The sequence below is a fragment of the Zeus faber genome (genome assembly GCF_960531495.2).
Source record: "Zeus faber genome assembly, chromosome: 3".
Lineage (NCBI taxonomy): Eukaryota > Metazoa > Chordata > Actinopteri > Zeiformes > Zeidae > Zeus > Zeus faber.
Genome location: NC_137190.1, coordinates 14,011,239 through 14,026,215, shown reverse-complemented (window position 1 = coordinate 14,026,215; position 14,977 = coordinate 14,011,239). Strand labels below are relative to the sequence as shown.

At 41.2% G+C, this 14,977-nt stretch overlaps 2 protein-coding genes across 2 annotated transcripts; one reads left to right on the top strand and one right to left on the bottom strand.

Moving 5' to 3' along the window:
• Positions 1–306: 306 nt before the first annotated feature.
• nip7 (NIP7 nucleolar pre-rRNA processing protein) lies at positions 307–4,010 on the top strand. The gene is made up of 5 exons (XM_079997635.1): positions 307–607; positions 719–805; positions 1,313–1,451; positions 1,921–2,061; positions 3,469–4,010. Exons 1-5 carry the CDS (start codon positions 552–554, stop codon positions 3,586–3,588), a joined length of 543 nt encoding a protein of 180 aa, XP_079853761.1. The 5' UTR covers positions 307–551; the 3' UTR covers positions 3,589–4,010.
• A 138-nt stretch (positions 4,011–4,148) lies between these two features.
• On the bottom strand, positions 4,149–12,988 carry terfa (telomeric repeat binding factor a). Its single transcript, XM_079997634.1, has 12 exons — positions 12,790–12,988; positions 11,939–12,034; positions 11,596–11,726; positions 10,993–11,079; positions 10,549–10,689; positions 9,844–9,965; positions 7,295–7,816; positions 6,796–6,903; positions 6,332–6,466; positions 4,961–5,043; positions 4,836–4,870; positions 4,149–4,504 (listed from the first exon to the last, which is right to left on the bottom strand). The coding sequence occupies exons 1-12, from the start codon at positions 12,947–12,949 to the stop codon at positions 4,346–4,348; spliced, it is 1,779 nt and encodes a 592-aa protein (XP_079853760.1). The 5' UTR covers positions 12,950–12,988; the 3' UTR covers positions 4,149–4,345.
• Between the last annotated feature and the right edge of the window lie 1,989 nt (positions 12,989–14,977).

The window sequence follows — 14,977 nt, the reverse complement described above, 5'->3', positions numbered from 1 at the left end:
AATCACCAAACCGACAGGGCCGACCGCGGCGGTGACGTCGGCATTGACATCATCAACGACGATCGCTAAAGACGTTAGCGCGCTAGCGTTAGCGCCCCAGCTAGCCCGCTTTCAGAGTAGCCACCGGAACGCAAGGGGTGGTGGAGGTGGAGGAGGGGGGGGGAGAGAAAACACTTCTCGAACAACCGGAGCCGCGAACGCGCAAAGCGGCCGCCGCGTCGACGGCTCGAATGTCATGTTCACCAAACGCGGTTGCGAGATGAATAAACGGAAACCTACCCGGAATGCGGTCGATTCGGCGAAGCGGGAGGGGGAGGAAAAAAAAAAAAAGGGAGGCAGCAGTCGACTGGTCTGGGAGCGGGAGCTGCGCCTCTGGAGAGGATCCGGAACTGCGCCCGGCGACGCACACGTCATCGCCGCGCGCCTCGTTTAACGGCGGAGCCACTTCCGGTCCGGCCCACGCGTAGTCGTCGCCGCCCCCCCCCCCCCACCACCACCACCACCACCACCCCACGCACACGCGGGAGAAAGGGTCCACGACGCGAGCGAGGATGAGGCCCCTGACGGACGAGGAGACCAGGACGATGTTCGAGAAGCTCTCCCGATAGTGAGTGGACGCTCGAGCCGTCGGCGTGAACGGTGTCGGGTGCGTGGGCGCGTTTCTGACCCCCCCCCCCCCCCCCCCCCCCCTCTGTCTCCCCCGTGTCCCCACACACAGCATCGGCGAGAACATCAAGCTGCTGGTGGATCGGCCCGACGGTGTTTACTGCTTCAGGCTGCACAACGACCGCGTCTACTACATGAGGCGAGCGAGCTCCTTGTGTGTCTTGTCATATGTATAACTTTCCGTTATTTGAATCTATGACATCACGAACGCACACGACTGCTGCGAGCCAACTCGTTCAGCACTCGTTGAAACCCCAACGCGGATTGTCGACACACAAGTTTAGTCTTTTTTTTTTTTTCTTTTTTTAGGTAATTGTGTATTGCCGTTTATGGTCACGTCCCATTCGTTTATATGTGTGGGTTTATTGTATATTACCATTTTTAAATGTTATTCCTTATTTTTCCGATGTATTGCACAATGCTTTCTCTTTTCTGTCATTTCCGGTCGTTTTGGTGTTTGGTGCTGCCGTGACACCGCAACTCTATCGATATCTACTGCCTCTCTCTATCAGTCTATGTCTGCTGCCTTTCTCTATCAGTCTATGTCTGCTGCCTTTCTCTATCAGTCTGTCTGCTGCCTTTCTCTCGATATCTATCCATCCATCCATCCATCCATCCATGATTTAATTGTTTCTTGTGCCCTCAGTGAGAAAATCCTCAAGTTGGCCACAAACATTTCCCGTGAGAAGCTCGTGTCTGTTGGAACCTGCTTTGGAAAGTTCACCAAAACCCTCAAGTTCCGTCTCCACATCACAGCGTTGGATTTCCTCGCCCCTTATGCAAAGGTAAGTGAATCTATCTATCTATCTATCTACCTACCTATCTATCTATCTATCTACCTATCTATCTATGCATACACACACACACACACACACACACTAGACTTGGGAAAGTACAGCCCTTTATACCTGATGCTGATGCATTATCTTGGAAATACAGTTGAAACTAATCTCAGGCAGCAAAATCGTGAATGTGGTACGAGTTATTATCAGTCATATGTATTGGTATTAAGGAGAAATAGACAACGTTTGCACCGCTGTCGCAAAGTCAACCAGGTCACTCTGAGCGCCTCCGCCTTAGTGTCTGAAACTCGTGTTGGGTATGCCACTTGCACTGTTTCAGTCATTGTTAACACTACACATTATAGATCTTACTGAGCGTGTATTTTTTTAATCTATCTTTTTCTTAAAACTATGCTTTAATTTTTCTTTTTCCGTTGAACAACTGTTCCGTACTGATTCTCTCCAAATCCAGTTCAAGGTGTGGGTGAAGCCTGGAACAGAGCAGTCCTTCCTCTATGGGAATCATGTGATGAAATCGGGCCTTGGAAGGATTACAGAGAACACACAGCAGTACCAAGGAGTTGTTGTCTACTCTATGGCAGACGTGCCTTTGGTGAGTCCTGGTGATAAAGATATCTCACTACATTTGTCGGCACAGCATTGCTTACTTTGCAAAGGCTTTGCACTTGCCTTATTAGAAGTATGGCTTGGCAAAGTCATCTTTCCAAAATACCTGGTCAGGTTAACGGACCCCTTCCACATACTGTATGTGTTATAGCACAGCATAGTATATGATATTCGGATTATTTTTGACAAAATAAGCCAGATGAGTCCCAGATCTTCTCACAATTCTCCTCTTGGATCCCTTCATTGTGGCTTATTCGTACACGACCCAGAGGTCTGCGTTTTGTAGTGTTAACAGGCCATTACTATGCAAGTCAACACAAGCTGGCGTTGTCTGGTACTCCTGAAGCGTGCACAGACTTTTACCAACAGTAAATCGTTTAATGAGTAAGGCCCAGTGTCTATACTAGTGCACTGGCATTCCTAAGTGGAACACACCCTCTAATGGTATGCGCTACACCTGTGTCTACACAGCTAGGAGCTCTTCCAGATTAATGGTGAAAATCTTTCGAGCGGTTAGTGATTGCTTCATAAGAGCGTGGTGCGTGTAACTGCTTAGAACTCTCGCAATGTAATTTTGCAGTTGCTGCCTGTTCACTAAAAGGGGACCTATTATGCGTTTCCTTATTTTGTCATGAGGTAAACTAATGACAAAGTAATCGCTGTGGGCAAAACGCAGAGGCTTTCAACCACTCAGAATGCTTGGTTTCCAACATCTTTTTCCTACTCTCAGCCTGAGCTCACATCAGCTTATTACAGCTTCCTTTATGTGGTCATCTGCTCCATCCCATCCGCTGTGCATTTCTCCGAACAAAACCAATTAGTTGTTTTTATTCTGTATGTATTGATTGCAGTGGACGCATCTCCCACAATCTTGGAGCAGGCAACCAAAGTCGAAAAAAACTTTAATAAGCCATTGTAGATCTAATGAGTGAAGATTCAGCAACTGGACTTATTTCTTGCCTGAAATTTGTTCAGAAACACGTTTTAGTGCACCGATGAGGTGAAATCGGTGAAAATCAAACCGATTCCGGAGTAAAGACAGAACCGGGGACTTGTGCTCAAACCCCATTGGCTCAGAACTGCAGTGTAGGGGCGTGGCTGCTCATTCACAAATAAAGCTACACACTGGAACGGTCTGGGTTTAGAGGCATGTCACAATGGCCCGAATGCATAATCTGAGTGGTATTTTCAGCCAAAGGAAAACCTTAACATGTTTGGGGAACCTCGGCAACCTACGTAACTCGTGTAAAAAGGAACCTAATAAGTCCCCGTTAAAGTACAATTGTCACATTGATTCCTGGGGGGAAAACCTCATCCCTTGACAGTTTGTTTGGTGATGTAATTTGCATTTTTCTCTTGGGCTCTTTCTTACCACTGTGTGTTTAATTGACAGGGCTTTGGCGTGGCAGCAAAGACTACTCAGGAGTGTCGGCGAATGGATCCCATGTCCATTGTTGTCTTTCACCAGGCAGACGTGGGGGAGTTTATTAGATCCGAGGACACATTGACATAGTCCCAAACTGGACCCTCACACACTGGAATGCTTGTCCCAAGAAGTTTTTTTTCCAATGTGGTTGCACACATTCTGACATGCCCCCGCCCACCACGCTCGAGAATGGCCCCTCTAATAAAAATACAGTTGCGCTGGCCCTTCAGACTGGAGGTTTGGAATTATTATTATTTTTTCCCCAACAGTCCACAAGATAAAACAAAAAATCTTTTTGGAAGACTGTTAGACAAACTTTCTGGTACAGAGTCATTTCTCCATCAGAGTTAGAATTTTATTTACAACAAAAGAAAGTTGCTCAAACTACACTTTGACTGTCAACCAAACTACGTTGAAAGTACGAGTTCCAAGTGTTTTTTTTCTTTGCAGGAGTCACATTTGTATCCACTGCAGCTCAGAATAAAGTTGAAACATTTTTTCAAAATTTATTTTTGCCTATCAACTTTGGACTCGAAGAAATCAATGAAGATTGTCAACCGAGTTTGTGCTGGATAGTATAGGAAATGATTTGGTTCCGACAACGTGATCGAGCTATATAAATGTGGTAAAACTGTTTCTTGTGCAATCAGTAAGAAAATCCTCGAGTTGGACCAAAAACAACAAAAAAAGGCAATCAAATGCCCCGTTTACAATGATCTAGAGCTGTCCAAAATAATATTTGACCAAAGGCTGAAATTGTGACGGGATATTCCTCCTAGAAGAAAAGGTAACGATCAAAATAATCTTTGTAAATGAGTCCTAGTTTCCTCAACTAGTCACCCTTTCAAATCATTTTCAGCCTTTTCATAGTCCTCCATCTGTCCTTGAGATTGACATTTGTTCGGTCCTCGAAGGGGTAGTAGGCCAGCATCTTAGACCAGTTCCCTTCGCCAAATTTAGCAACTGCAGTTTCTAACATCTTCGTCTCTTTTTCACTCCAATACTGCAACAGAAAAGGCACAAGTCACATTTCCACTGCCGTGTCAGAAACTTTGAATTAAGAAACATCACTCAGTAAAGACAGACTGGTCTGAGAAACCCAACTTAAAAGTGGAGAAAAATAAGCTTCAATAAATACTTTTGAAACCAGAACCGGTACCGGGAGGGGAAAAAAAAATGACAGCACAAAACTGTTCTTTAAGACCTGAAGTATCCACTTCCAGAAATGGAAGCCCTTGCATTTAACCCAATTAGAATTCTGTTTATGGAACACTTCTTGACACCTTGCATCACAAGGTAAAATAAATAACTTATTTTTAATTTTCACAGCTTACCTTCTTTAAGGCGGCAATTGAAGTTTTGGAGTTTTCTATGCATTAGTAAAGAAAGAAACTGCAAATAAATTATTAGAACCAAAGAATATAATTGCAGAATATAACCATTTCTTATTGAATATTACCAGTTCTCTTTTCGGGGGTGAACAGCATGTCTTCTTCAGCCCAGGTTTCCTTAATTTCCTTTGCATTATTGTAAAGTTGTTTCCTGAGAACAGTTGACAGCAGGTGTTTCAATAGCATAACATTTCAGGCTTCATGAAGTAATTCAAACTGAGCTCACTTTAGATAATTATATTAATGAGAAAGTTGAAGAGCAGATCTCAAACTTGGCGAGCCTAGAGATGGTACCATTACAGGCCTTTTGTTTTTTTAAATTAGGGGCTGAGCCTACAGGGCTGGAACAAACCATATTGTTATTGTTCCGATTTTTATTTTATTCTCCTTGGCATTTTTCGATTCAAAGCGTCTGGAGCATGACAACCACTGGACCCACTTGAGGGTGGGAGGAAGTAGCTGAACGTTCGCGCATCGCCGATATGCCAAGGTTGTAGAACTTCCGGTCGGGTGGTGGACGATAGGGCGATAACTTTGAGTCAGACGCTTTGTGACGTTATCCAATTCCTTATATGTGCAGGTTGTGGCACTGAACATCCATTCACATCGTGCGAGCTGCGCAGTGTAGACTCCGTCGTTCCGTAGGGGTTACAAACTGTCCGGCGTCTACATCGTCATACCTGCTTGAGATGGCCGGGGCTTTTCCATTCATATTTTTTTATCTCTTTCGCTATTTTTGTAAATTAACTCATTCCGTTCAACACGGGGGATTCGAGGAAGTCGTAAGATACAAACTGCAGGAGTCCATGTGTTTCGTGGACTCGAAACGCATCGGGAAAAGTACAAGTAACCACATACGGTCATCACCGCATCATTATGCCACTATGTCATTGTTGCCCCACACGGCATCGAACGGTCACGCTTCCGTCAAGTTATCAGTGCTCGACACCAAGCGGTCACCTGTCAATCATAGATTGCAGCGCTATTTCCACAGACAACACAATGAGTTATATCAAAGTTCCGGTTTACAGGCAAACATGGGACGGTTGTTTCAAACGACAGGAGGGTTGCGCTGTGTAGACTGCACAGTGGTTGCTCCGCGAGCCGAGCAAACCAGGAGACGACAGACCGGGTGGAGCTCATTTAGCGTTAACTCGGAAAATCGTGCTGTGTTTAAGAGAACCCGGGAAACTGATACGTATCAAACACGGCTCAACTGGACCCAGTCTATTGCTGCCTGAAGATTAAAAATAGATTAAAAAAAATGTAACACTTGTGTCAACTTCAGTCCCAACGCCCTCATGACAGTGAGGTTAACTGAACCATGAGAGAAAGCACCAACTATAGCGGCCAAAACTGCTTACCTGTCCCCTGGATCACACTGCTACAGGTCAAACAGATCAAAGTAAGAGGAAAAGAAAAGCGTCCAAGCTACAAACCATTTTCCTGGGCCCTTTTTGTCCAGAGCAGAGTCACTCTGTGGTGTGTGACTACAGTGAGGTGACGGACTTTCCCAAAGATCAGGAGTGGCGTCCAATGAGGAATCTTGAATACACTCATCATCCACTGTGTTGCTGTAACACACACACACACACACACACACACACACACACACACACACACACACACACACACACACACACACACACACACACACACACACACACACACACACACACACACACACACACAGTAACCTAGGATGTGCTTAATAGATAAACAACAATAAAAATATAATCAGCAATGGTTTACAAAACTCAACCTCTGTACCTAACAACTGTACCTGTTTTGGTACAGTTTTATAAGTCCACGTCAGGGCAGGTTCAGGCTTTATAACAAGATCGATGATAAAGTGTGACATATATACATTTCTGAAATAGCAGAAATAATTAATTTGATTTACTTGGAGGGTGAACTGGAGGCCAGTCGCTTCCGTGGCTTGCGCACAGGCGTCCTGACAGCCATGATATGAAGTAGGTCTTCGGTGTCTTCTGAAAATGTAGCCGAGCTGCTGCAATTAAAAGGACATTTAAACGCCTTGAGTTAGAATGTGGGATGCTTTCCTCTAATTTGACTAAAAAGCCACTTGTGGTTGTCTTGCATGCATTTGACAAGAAAATAAAATCCAAGTTTGTCAAGCAGCCACTAGAGGGCGTCAGTAGTTCATAAAGTCCACTTCGCTCAATGTGACCTTGGCCTGAACCTGATTTATCAGGATTTGTCAACAAAAAGAGGTGTGTGTGTGTCTGTGTGTGTGTGTGTGTGTGTGTGTGTGTGTGTGTGTGTGTGTGTGTGTTTTTTATTTTTTATTTTAAATCCAACAGTGAGTTAAGCAGAGAGGAAATTATTCTCTGAATTGCTCCGGGCAAAGCGGCTTTAAAAAGCAGACAGAATAAACTCACTTTCTGCTTCTGGCTCTTCGGTTAGGGGGGGTTCCACGTGTTGTTGGCGAATTGAACGTGTTCTCCGTTCTCAGGCTGCCAGCCTCATCTCCACTGGACGCTGCTGAAGACCGCGCTGGCTCTGCTGCTCCAGCTTCGCCTACCTTCTCGTCTTCAAGCTGCTCTTCCTCCAGCTGCTCTTCAGAGGCTGCCGAGCCCGGTGTGCTCGCTTGGAGCTGGCTGTCTGGACCCACAACCAGCTGAGCCACAGTGTACGGCCGCCTCCTCTGCGGTGAAGCTGCCTTCGCGAGGGGATCTGCGCGGCTCGGGGAAACAGCGTCGGTGCAAGAGAGACGGTCCTCCGGTGGTTCTGCGCCGTCAGGGTCTGGCGAGGGGCTGATTGAGATCCGCAGGCACAAGTCGTTGTTGGTCTCAGTTTGATCCCTTGCCACTTCTTCCTCCAGCCCGGAAAACGGCGTCCTGCATGAACTGTTGGACAAAGCCTTGTAGACGGCCTCCAGTCTTTTCTTCTGGATCATGTCACTGGCACGGAAGACAGGTAGTGAAGTGAAGGAATGGTAGAAATCAACAGGTACAGTAGATTTAAAGCAAATTAGCTGATATTCCATGTGTCAGTTTTTATTTTATATATATAAATATCACTAGAATATTTCCCGTTGTCTCCCTTCTGATATCATTAGTCCATATTTTTACATTGGAGATCAATTCATTCTCACAATTATCTATTATAAAATATAAAGAGCAATTTTAAGAGTGGGTAAAAAAAATAATATAAAATAAAAAAAAGTGTAGAGACGTTGACAAATTCGTTGGTACACTTCAACGAAAAAAGAAGAACCCACAATTTTCTCTGAAACAACTTAAAACTCACAAAGGTAATGGACATCCATCATTGTTTATTCCATATTTAATAGAAATCAGACTTTGCTTTTGATTTTTGATTCAACAGAATATTTTACATAATAAAACAAATGAAAATGACATGGACAAAAATGATGGGACCCATAACCTATTATTTTGTTGCACAACCTTTAGGAGGCAATCACTGCAATCAAGTGATTTCTGTAGCTCTCGATGAGACTTCTGCACCTGTCAACAGGTAGTTTGGCCCACTCTTCCTGAGCAAACTGCTCCAGCTGTCTCAGGTTTGAGGGCTGCCTTCTCCAGACTGCATGTTTCAGCTCTTTCCATCGATGTTTGATAGGATTCAGATCAGGGCTCATCGGCCAGTTTAGAATAGTCCAATATTTTGTTCTTATATATTCTTGGGTGATTTTAGCTGTGTGTTTTAGGCCATTATCCTGTTGGAGGACCCATGACCCTGGACTGAGACAGAGCTTTCTGACACGCTCCAGAATGCCTTGATAGTCTTGAGATTTCATTATGCTCTGCACAGATTCAAGGCACCCCGTGCCAGACGCAGCAAAGCAGCCCCAAAACATAACCGAGCCTCCTCCATGTTTCACAGTAGGTCTGGTGTTCTTTTCTTTGAAAGCTTCATTTTTTCATCTCTTAACATGGAGCTGATGTGACTTGCCAAACAGCTCCAGTTTTGACTCAGCTGTCCAAAGGACATTCTCCCAGAATGTCAGACTGCTTCAATATAGATTTTTAGCAAATTCCAGTCTGGCTTTTCTATGTTTTTCTATCAAAAGTGGAGTCCTCCTGGGTCTTCTTCCATGGAGCCCACTGTCACTTAAAAAGCAATGGAAGGTGCGATCAGACACTGACGTACCTTGACCTTGGAGTTCAGCTTGTACCTCTTTGGAAGTTGTACTTGGCTCTTTTTCTCCCATTCAAACTATCCTTCTGTTCAATCTGGGGTCAATTTTCCTCTTGTGGCTGTGTCCAGGGAGGTTGGTTACAGTCCCATGGACCTTAAGCTTCTTAATATTTGCAACTGTAGTCACAGGAACATCAAGCTGCTTGGAGATGGTCTTATAGCCTTTACCTTTAACATGCTTGTCTATAATTTTCTTTCTGATCTCCTCAGACAACTCTCTCCTTTGCTTTCTCTGGTCCATGTTCAGTGTGGTGCACACAGTGATACCAAACAGAAGTGACTACTTTTCTCCATTTAAATAGGCTGAATGACTGATTAAAAGATTGAAGACATGTGTGATACCAATTATAGAAACCAGTTAGTTTGAAATAGCACTATAATCCAATTATTTATTATTATTAATTATTATTATTATTATTATTATTACCATCATTATCATCATCTTTTCTAAGGGGTGCCGTCAAATTTGTCCATGCCATTTTAGAATATAATTGATCTCTTTAGCAATAATTTATCTCTTTTCACAGTTTCTTTGCTTTACTCTATGACATACCCAAGGCATACAGGTATTCATGAGAAACTTGCTTTTAACGTCACTTTTCAGGAGGAATAAAGCATTGTTTCAATGAGCTGTAAGGGTACCAACAAATTTGTCCATGTCGGTATGTAGCAATTTCAGTTGACAAACTTAAACAAACTAGATTAATTATCATCATTATAAATTTAAGTATGTGTTTGCATGAATAAGTCTGAGCAGGAGACCTACCCTTGCACCAGCTGGACCGTGTTTTCCTTTGAGCTTGATGATGGTACAGCCTCTTTAGGGTGAGGCTCAGCAGCATTTTCTTCTCGTTCAAAAAGTCTTTTCAGCATAAGTTGTTTTGCAGCCTAGAAGTTAATAAAAATAACGTGGCATAAGTTTAAATAGGGATGGGCAATATTTAAAACAGTCACAACATTTTTTGACTGATACTTAGATATTGATAATTTGATTATATTTTGAGTACTATTGCTTTCATAGGATACTTACACACAAGCTAAAAAAAACCACTAATAATGTGGATATTATAAGTAGATGGATTGATCAGCACATCTAGAATAATCTATGAAGTTCAGAAAATGGAGGTACTTTACTGTAATGCAGCCTTAAAAACAACATTCACAATCAATCTCCCAGCCCCAAAGTAGATGGACAAGTAAAACTGTTTTATCAATATTGCTTTAGAGTATTGCAACTGGTTGCACTGAATGACTGAACTAAAGATGAAGAACTACAATGGTTTAGTAGCCTACTTTTTTGGGCAACACTAGTGCTATGGTTGCAATAATTAATTATTTTTTAACCAATTCAACCAAGGAATACTGCACAGGATCCTGGCCCACGCAGTATCACAGAATCCCCAAAACATTCAGTAAAACATTATGAAAGTCCAATTATTCAATAGGCAAGTTATTACATGGTAAAAAATACCTTGTGAAGAAAAGGGACAGAGGGTGGGTAGAGGCTTTCACAAAACTGTACCATCTCAGCCTTGAACTTTTTGAAAGTGGTCTGCTCCAGCACTTCATGAGTTTTACTTTTCTTATTGGCCAGACCCAAAAATATAGCTTTCTGCATAGGACAAATAAGGCAAATTTCAAACTCATCACTTAAGCAATGTGTATGTACTCCTTTCCAGTTGTTTTTTGTGCTTAGAAATACTTGGTAATTGGTGATTTTACAGAAATAAACCATTGTTAGATTTCCTTTTCAAATTGCAACCTTTTTTGCATCACAGTATATTCAGGATGTTTGTAGTTACATGCAAGTCATAACAATTAGTACAAAAGGTGCAATATAAAACTATTAGTTATATAAAATATTAACAAATATAAATGATATTATTGTACAATTGGGAAGCCCACATGCCCTTACCTTCCCCACCATTCCTTTGGGAAAATCTTTATTCAGCACGTTCTTTGCCTTCTCAAATTCACCATTCTTTAAACAAATCACCACCAGCTTAGGAAGAAAACAATGGACAACTCAGACCAGAACGATTAAAAGGCTTGACTAGGTAAAACAAAGAAATTAAACACATCGGGTTACAGCAGGTAATTGCTGATAGGCTGTTGCGCTGTTCTTTGTCTTCAATCACTGTATATTTAACTAGGTGCTATGATGCCACACACTGTCTGGCATTTTGGTGTCCACTGGATCTTGGCCGAGGGCTTATAACAGTGACTACAGCACGTATCCAATGTTTCAAATTCAGTAATGGCTCGATTTAATTAATTGCTTTACATTCTACATAGCTGAAATTTCAAGCAATTTGAAAGGTGACACGGGACAAAATTATTTAATTTGTAGACATTCATCCATTCAAAAGCAACTTAAACCCTACATTTGGGGAGAAACAGGGTTAATGTAACTATTAATGCCAATGCTACATTCTTTATGAAAAAAAAAAAACCCAAAAGCTGATTCACAAGTATTATAAAGATGAATTTAAAAAAAAAGGGTATAAATGAAACTCACCATTTCCTTAATTGAAGTACATATTTTTTCCATGTCCTTTTGAACAATACTGCAATCCTGCCTCATGTTTCCCAGCACTTCTATGGCCGACTCCAGAGGGGTGACAGTTTCATCGGAATCAAATGAGTAGTCTATTGATAAGATGAACATTACATACATTAGTCTATTGCAGACATGCGTTTGGTGACATGAATGCAATCTGAAATGGAAAGGACCATTACAATTTGATAATCACCAAGTCATGTTTGATGTCGGGCATGCATACCAATCGAACTATTTGAATATTCAAGCAATTATACGACCATCGGTGTCATTTATGTTTGTGCCTTCAGGCCAACCTCACCTAGTTTGTCACCATCGTTTATCCGAGAGAGAAACTGCAGCACTCGAAGCTTGGCTGGCAGAGCCTTTGTGGATTCCAAAGGCCGAGACAACAAACCTGTAATGTTACAGAGGAGCTAGATGTGAATCCTGATTTAGATTGTAGCAGCACTCACTCACTCACTATTAAAAAAAATAATAATAATAATTAAAAATAAAGAAATAAATCTTTGCCAGCGCAACTCTTCAGATATTTGTTGTTGCCCCTTATTTGTTTGGGAAAAGGACCCCATTTCAAACTTCACCAATAAAGCTGACATGCTAGAGTCGTGGTTTATGGGTGTTGAATCGAGGGGCTGCGTGCATCTATCTTCATTTAGTCAATTCTCTGCCAATACAAACAGATTTTAAACCCTTGTTGACGCTGCACTGTGCATGGCTTACACAGCAGACAGACGTAGGGCCGTTGCTTGTTGTGCTTTTATTTTTTTTTATTCAGCGGGGGAACAACGTATTATAGTACAGATTTTTAAATCAAATGTGCAGACACGTGGACAACAAAATAACATAAATCACATGGATAATATAAATCCCACTTGGCGGAGAGTTAAAAAAATGGTAAACACAGCTACCGTTAACGTTAATTGTGGGTGTAGCGCGTCCACGTTGGTTCACAATAACAGCCTAATGGATCAGCACCAATGTTCTTAACTTCAGCAAGGTTTAACCATCACGTCAGAGGGTCGACTGCGAAAAGGGCCCATAGTGGACCGTTTTGAATCACAACCTTCAACAAGTGTTAGGGCTTGTACCGGGCCTCGACGACGCAGGTGAGACTGGCAACCCAGCGGAGCTAGCAAAGTTGTTACTCACTGTCGAGTACATCTCTGACTCCGCAGAACTCGGGGTAGTTGTTTTTCTTAAAAGCGTCCAACGCAAGAAAGACGTAGAAATCTACGAGCCAGCGGTTGACGATACACTCGACATCGAACGCCTGGTTTTCGGCTGTGCCCGCGGCTTCGTTCGCCGCCATGTCCGCACGCAGCGACGCTCGCTCCCCTGTGCGCGGCGGCGCTTCACCGGACCCGGGGGAGACGGCAGCCAACCGCCGCCCCGCCTGCGCTCGGCCAATCACGAGGCGCCACTCTTTCTTCTGCTCTGCTCTTGTCGGCGAACGGGAAACTAACAGCGCCCCCTATTGGACTAGAATGGGCCAAACCGCTGCACCAACGGAGCCTTTAATATAGAGTACTGTAGTATACTTTTAATATAGAGTACTGTAGTATACCTTTCATATAGAGTACTGTAGTATACCTTTCATATAGAGTACTGTAGTATACCTTTCATATAGAGTACTGTAGTATACTTTTAATATAGAGTACTGTAGTATACCTTTCATATAGAGTACTGTGGTATACCTTTCATATAGAGTACTGTAGTATACCTTTCATATAGAGTACTGTAGTATACTTTTAATATAGAGTACTGTAGTATACCTTTCATATAGAGTACTGTAGTATACCTTTCATATAGAGTACTGTAGTATACTTTTAATATAGAGTACTGTAGTATACCTTTCATATAGAGTACTGTAGTATACTTTTAATATAGAGTACTGTAGTATACCTTTCATATAGAGTACTGTAGTATACCTTTCATATAGAGTACTGTAGTATACTTTTAATATAGAGTACTGTAGTATACCTTTCATATAGAGTACTGTAGTATACTTTTAATATAGAGTACTGTAGTATACTTTTAATATAGAGTACTGTAGTATACCTTTCATATAGAGTACTGTAGTATACTTTTAATATAGAGTACTGTAGTATACCTTTAATATAGAGTACTGTAGTATACTTTTAATATAGAGTACTGTAGTATACCTTTCATATAGAGTACTGTAGTATACTTTTAATATAGAGTACTGTAGTATACCTTTAATATAGAGTACTGTAGTATACTTTTAATATAGAGTACTGTAGTATACCTTTCATATAGAGTACTGTAGTATACTTTTAATATAGAGTACTGTAGTATACCTTTCATATAGAGTACTGTAGTATACTTTTAATATAGAGTACTGTAGTATACCTTTAATATAGAGTACTGTAGTATACTTTTAATATAGAGTACTGTAGTATACCTTTAATATAGAGTACTGTAGTATACTTTTAATATAGAGTACTGTAGTATACCTTTCATATAGAGTACTGTAGTATACCTTTAATAAAGAGTACTGTAGTATACTTTTAATATAGAGTACTGTAGTATACTTTTAATATAGAGTACTGTAGTATACCTTTCATATAGAGTACTGTAGTATACTTTTAATATAGAGTACTGTAGTATACCTTTCATATAGAGTACTGTAGTATACTTTTAATATAGAGTACTGTAGTATACCTTTAATATAGAGTACTGTAGTATACCTTTAATATAGAGTACTGTAGTATACCTTTCATATAGAGTACTGTAGTATACCTTTAATAAAGAGTACTGTAGTATACCTTTCATATAGAGTACTGTAGTATACCTTTAATAAAGAGTACTGTAGTATACCTTTAATAAAGAGTACTGTAGTATACCTTTAATAAAGAGTACTGTAGTATACCCCGATTATAATTTAAAATAACATAGTGTCGATGGTGTCAGTTATTTACAAGAATAGAAACCGAATGACTAACGTTGAGTAATCCTAAATCAGCAGTTTGATGTATCCTGTCTCTGATTTCGTGTTTTACTTTAGCTGGCTTTTGACGTATATATATATATATATAAATATATATACACACACGGGAATATAAAAGCTAATTTTAGGTATTTGCCTTGAAATGTAACAGAGTAAGACTCAGAGGCAGAATCTAATGTTGAATGTTCAAGATGAGACGCCTCGGGGTAGACCCTATGGTTCTGGAGGGTCCAATTTTTTTATTTTTATTTTTTGTTTTTAGTATAGTTTCATATAGAATTTTCAAGACAATATTTTTTTAAATAATCTATATGTAAAATACCCCCTTGATTCATACAATTCTAAAGATATTTCTACACACACACACAC

What these genes read in the sequence shown, in the direction of transcription:
- nip7 (XM_079997635.1), top strand. Translation starts at nt 552, where the DNA reads ATGAGGCCCCTGACGGACGAGGAGACCAGGACGATGTTCGAGAAGCTC. An exon ending in GACCGCGTCTACTACATGAG is followed by an intron (nt 806 to 1,312) that starts GCGAGCGAGCTC and finishes TTGTGCCCTCAG; the next exon opens with TGAGAAAATCCTCAAGTTGG. An exon ending in CTATGGCAGACGTGCCTTTG is followed by an intron (nt 2,062 to 3,468) that starts GTGAGTCCTGGT and finishes TTTAATTGACAG; the next exon opens with GGCTTTGGCGTGGCAGCAAA.
- terfa (XM_079997634.1), bottom strand. Translation starts at nt 12,949, where the DNA reads ATGGCGGCGAACGAAGCCGCGGGCACAGCCGAAAACCAGGCGTTCGAT. An exon ending in AGTCAGAGATGTACTCGACA is followed by an intron (nt 12,035 to 12,789) that starts GTGAGTAACAAC and finishes GTAACATTACAG; the next exon opens with GTTTGTTGTCTCGGCCTTTG. An exon ending in AAAAAGGGCCCAGGAAAATG is followed by an intron (nt 5,044 to 6,331) that starts GTTTGTAGCTTG and finishes AACTGTTCTCAG; the next exon opens with GAAACAACTTTACAATAATG.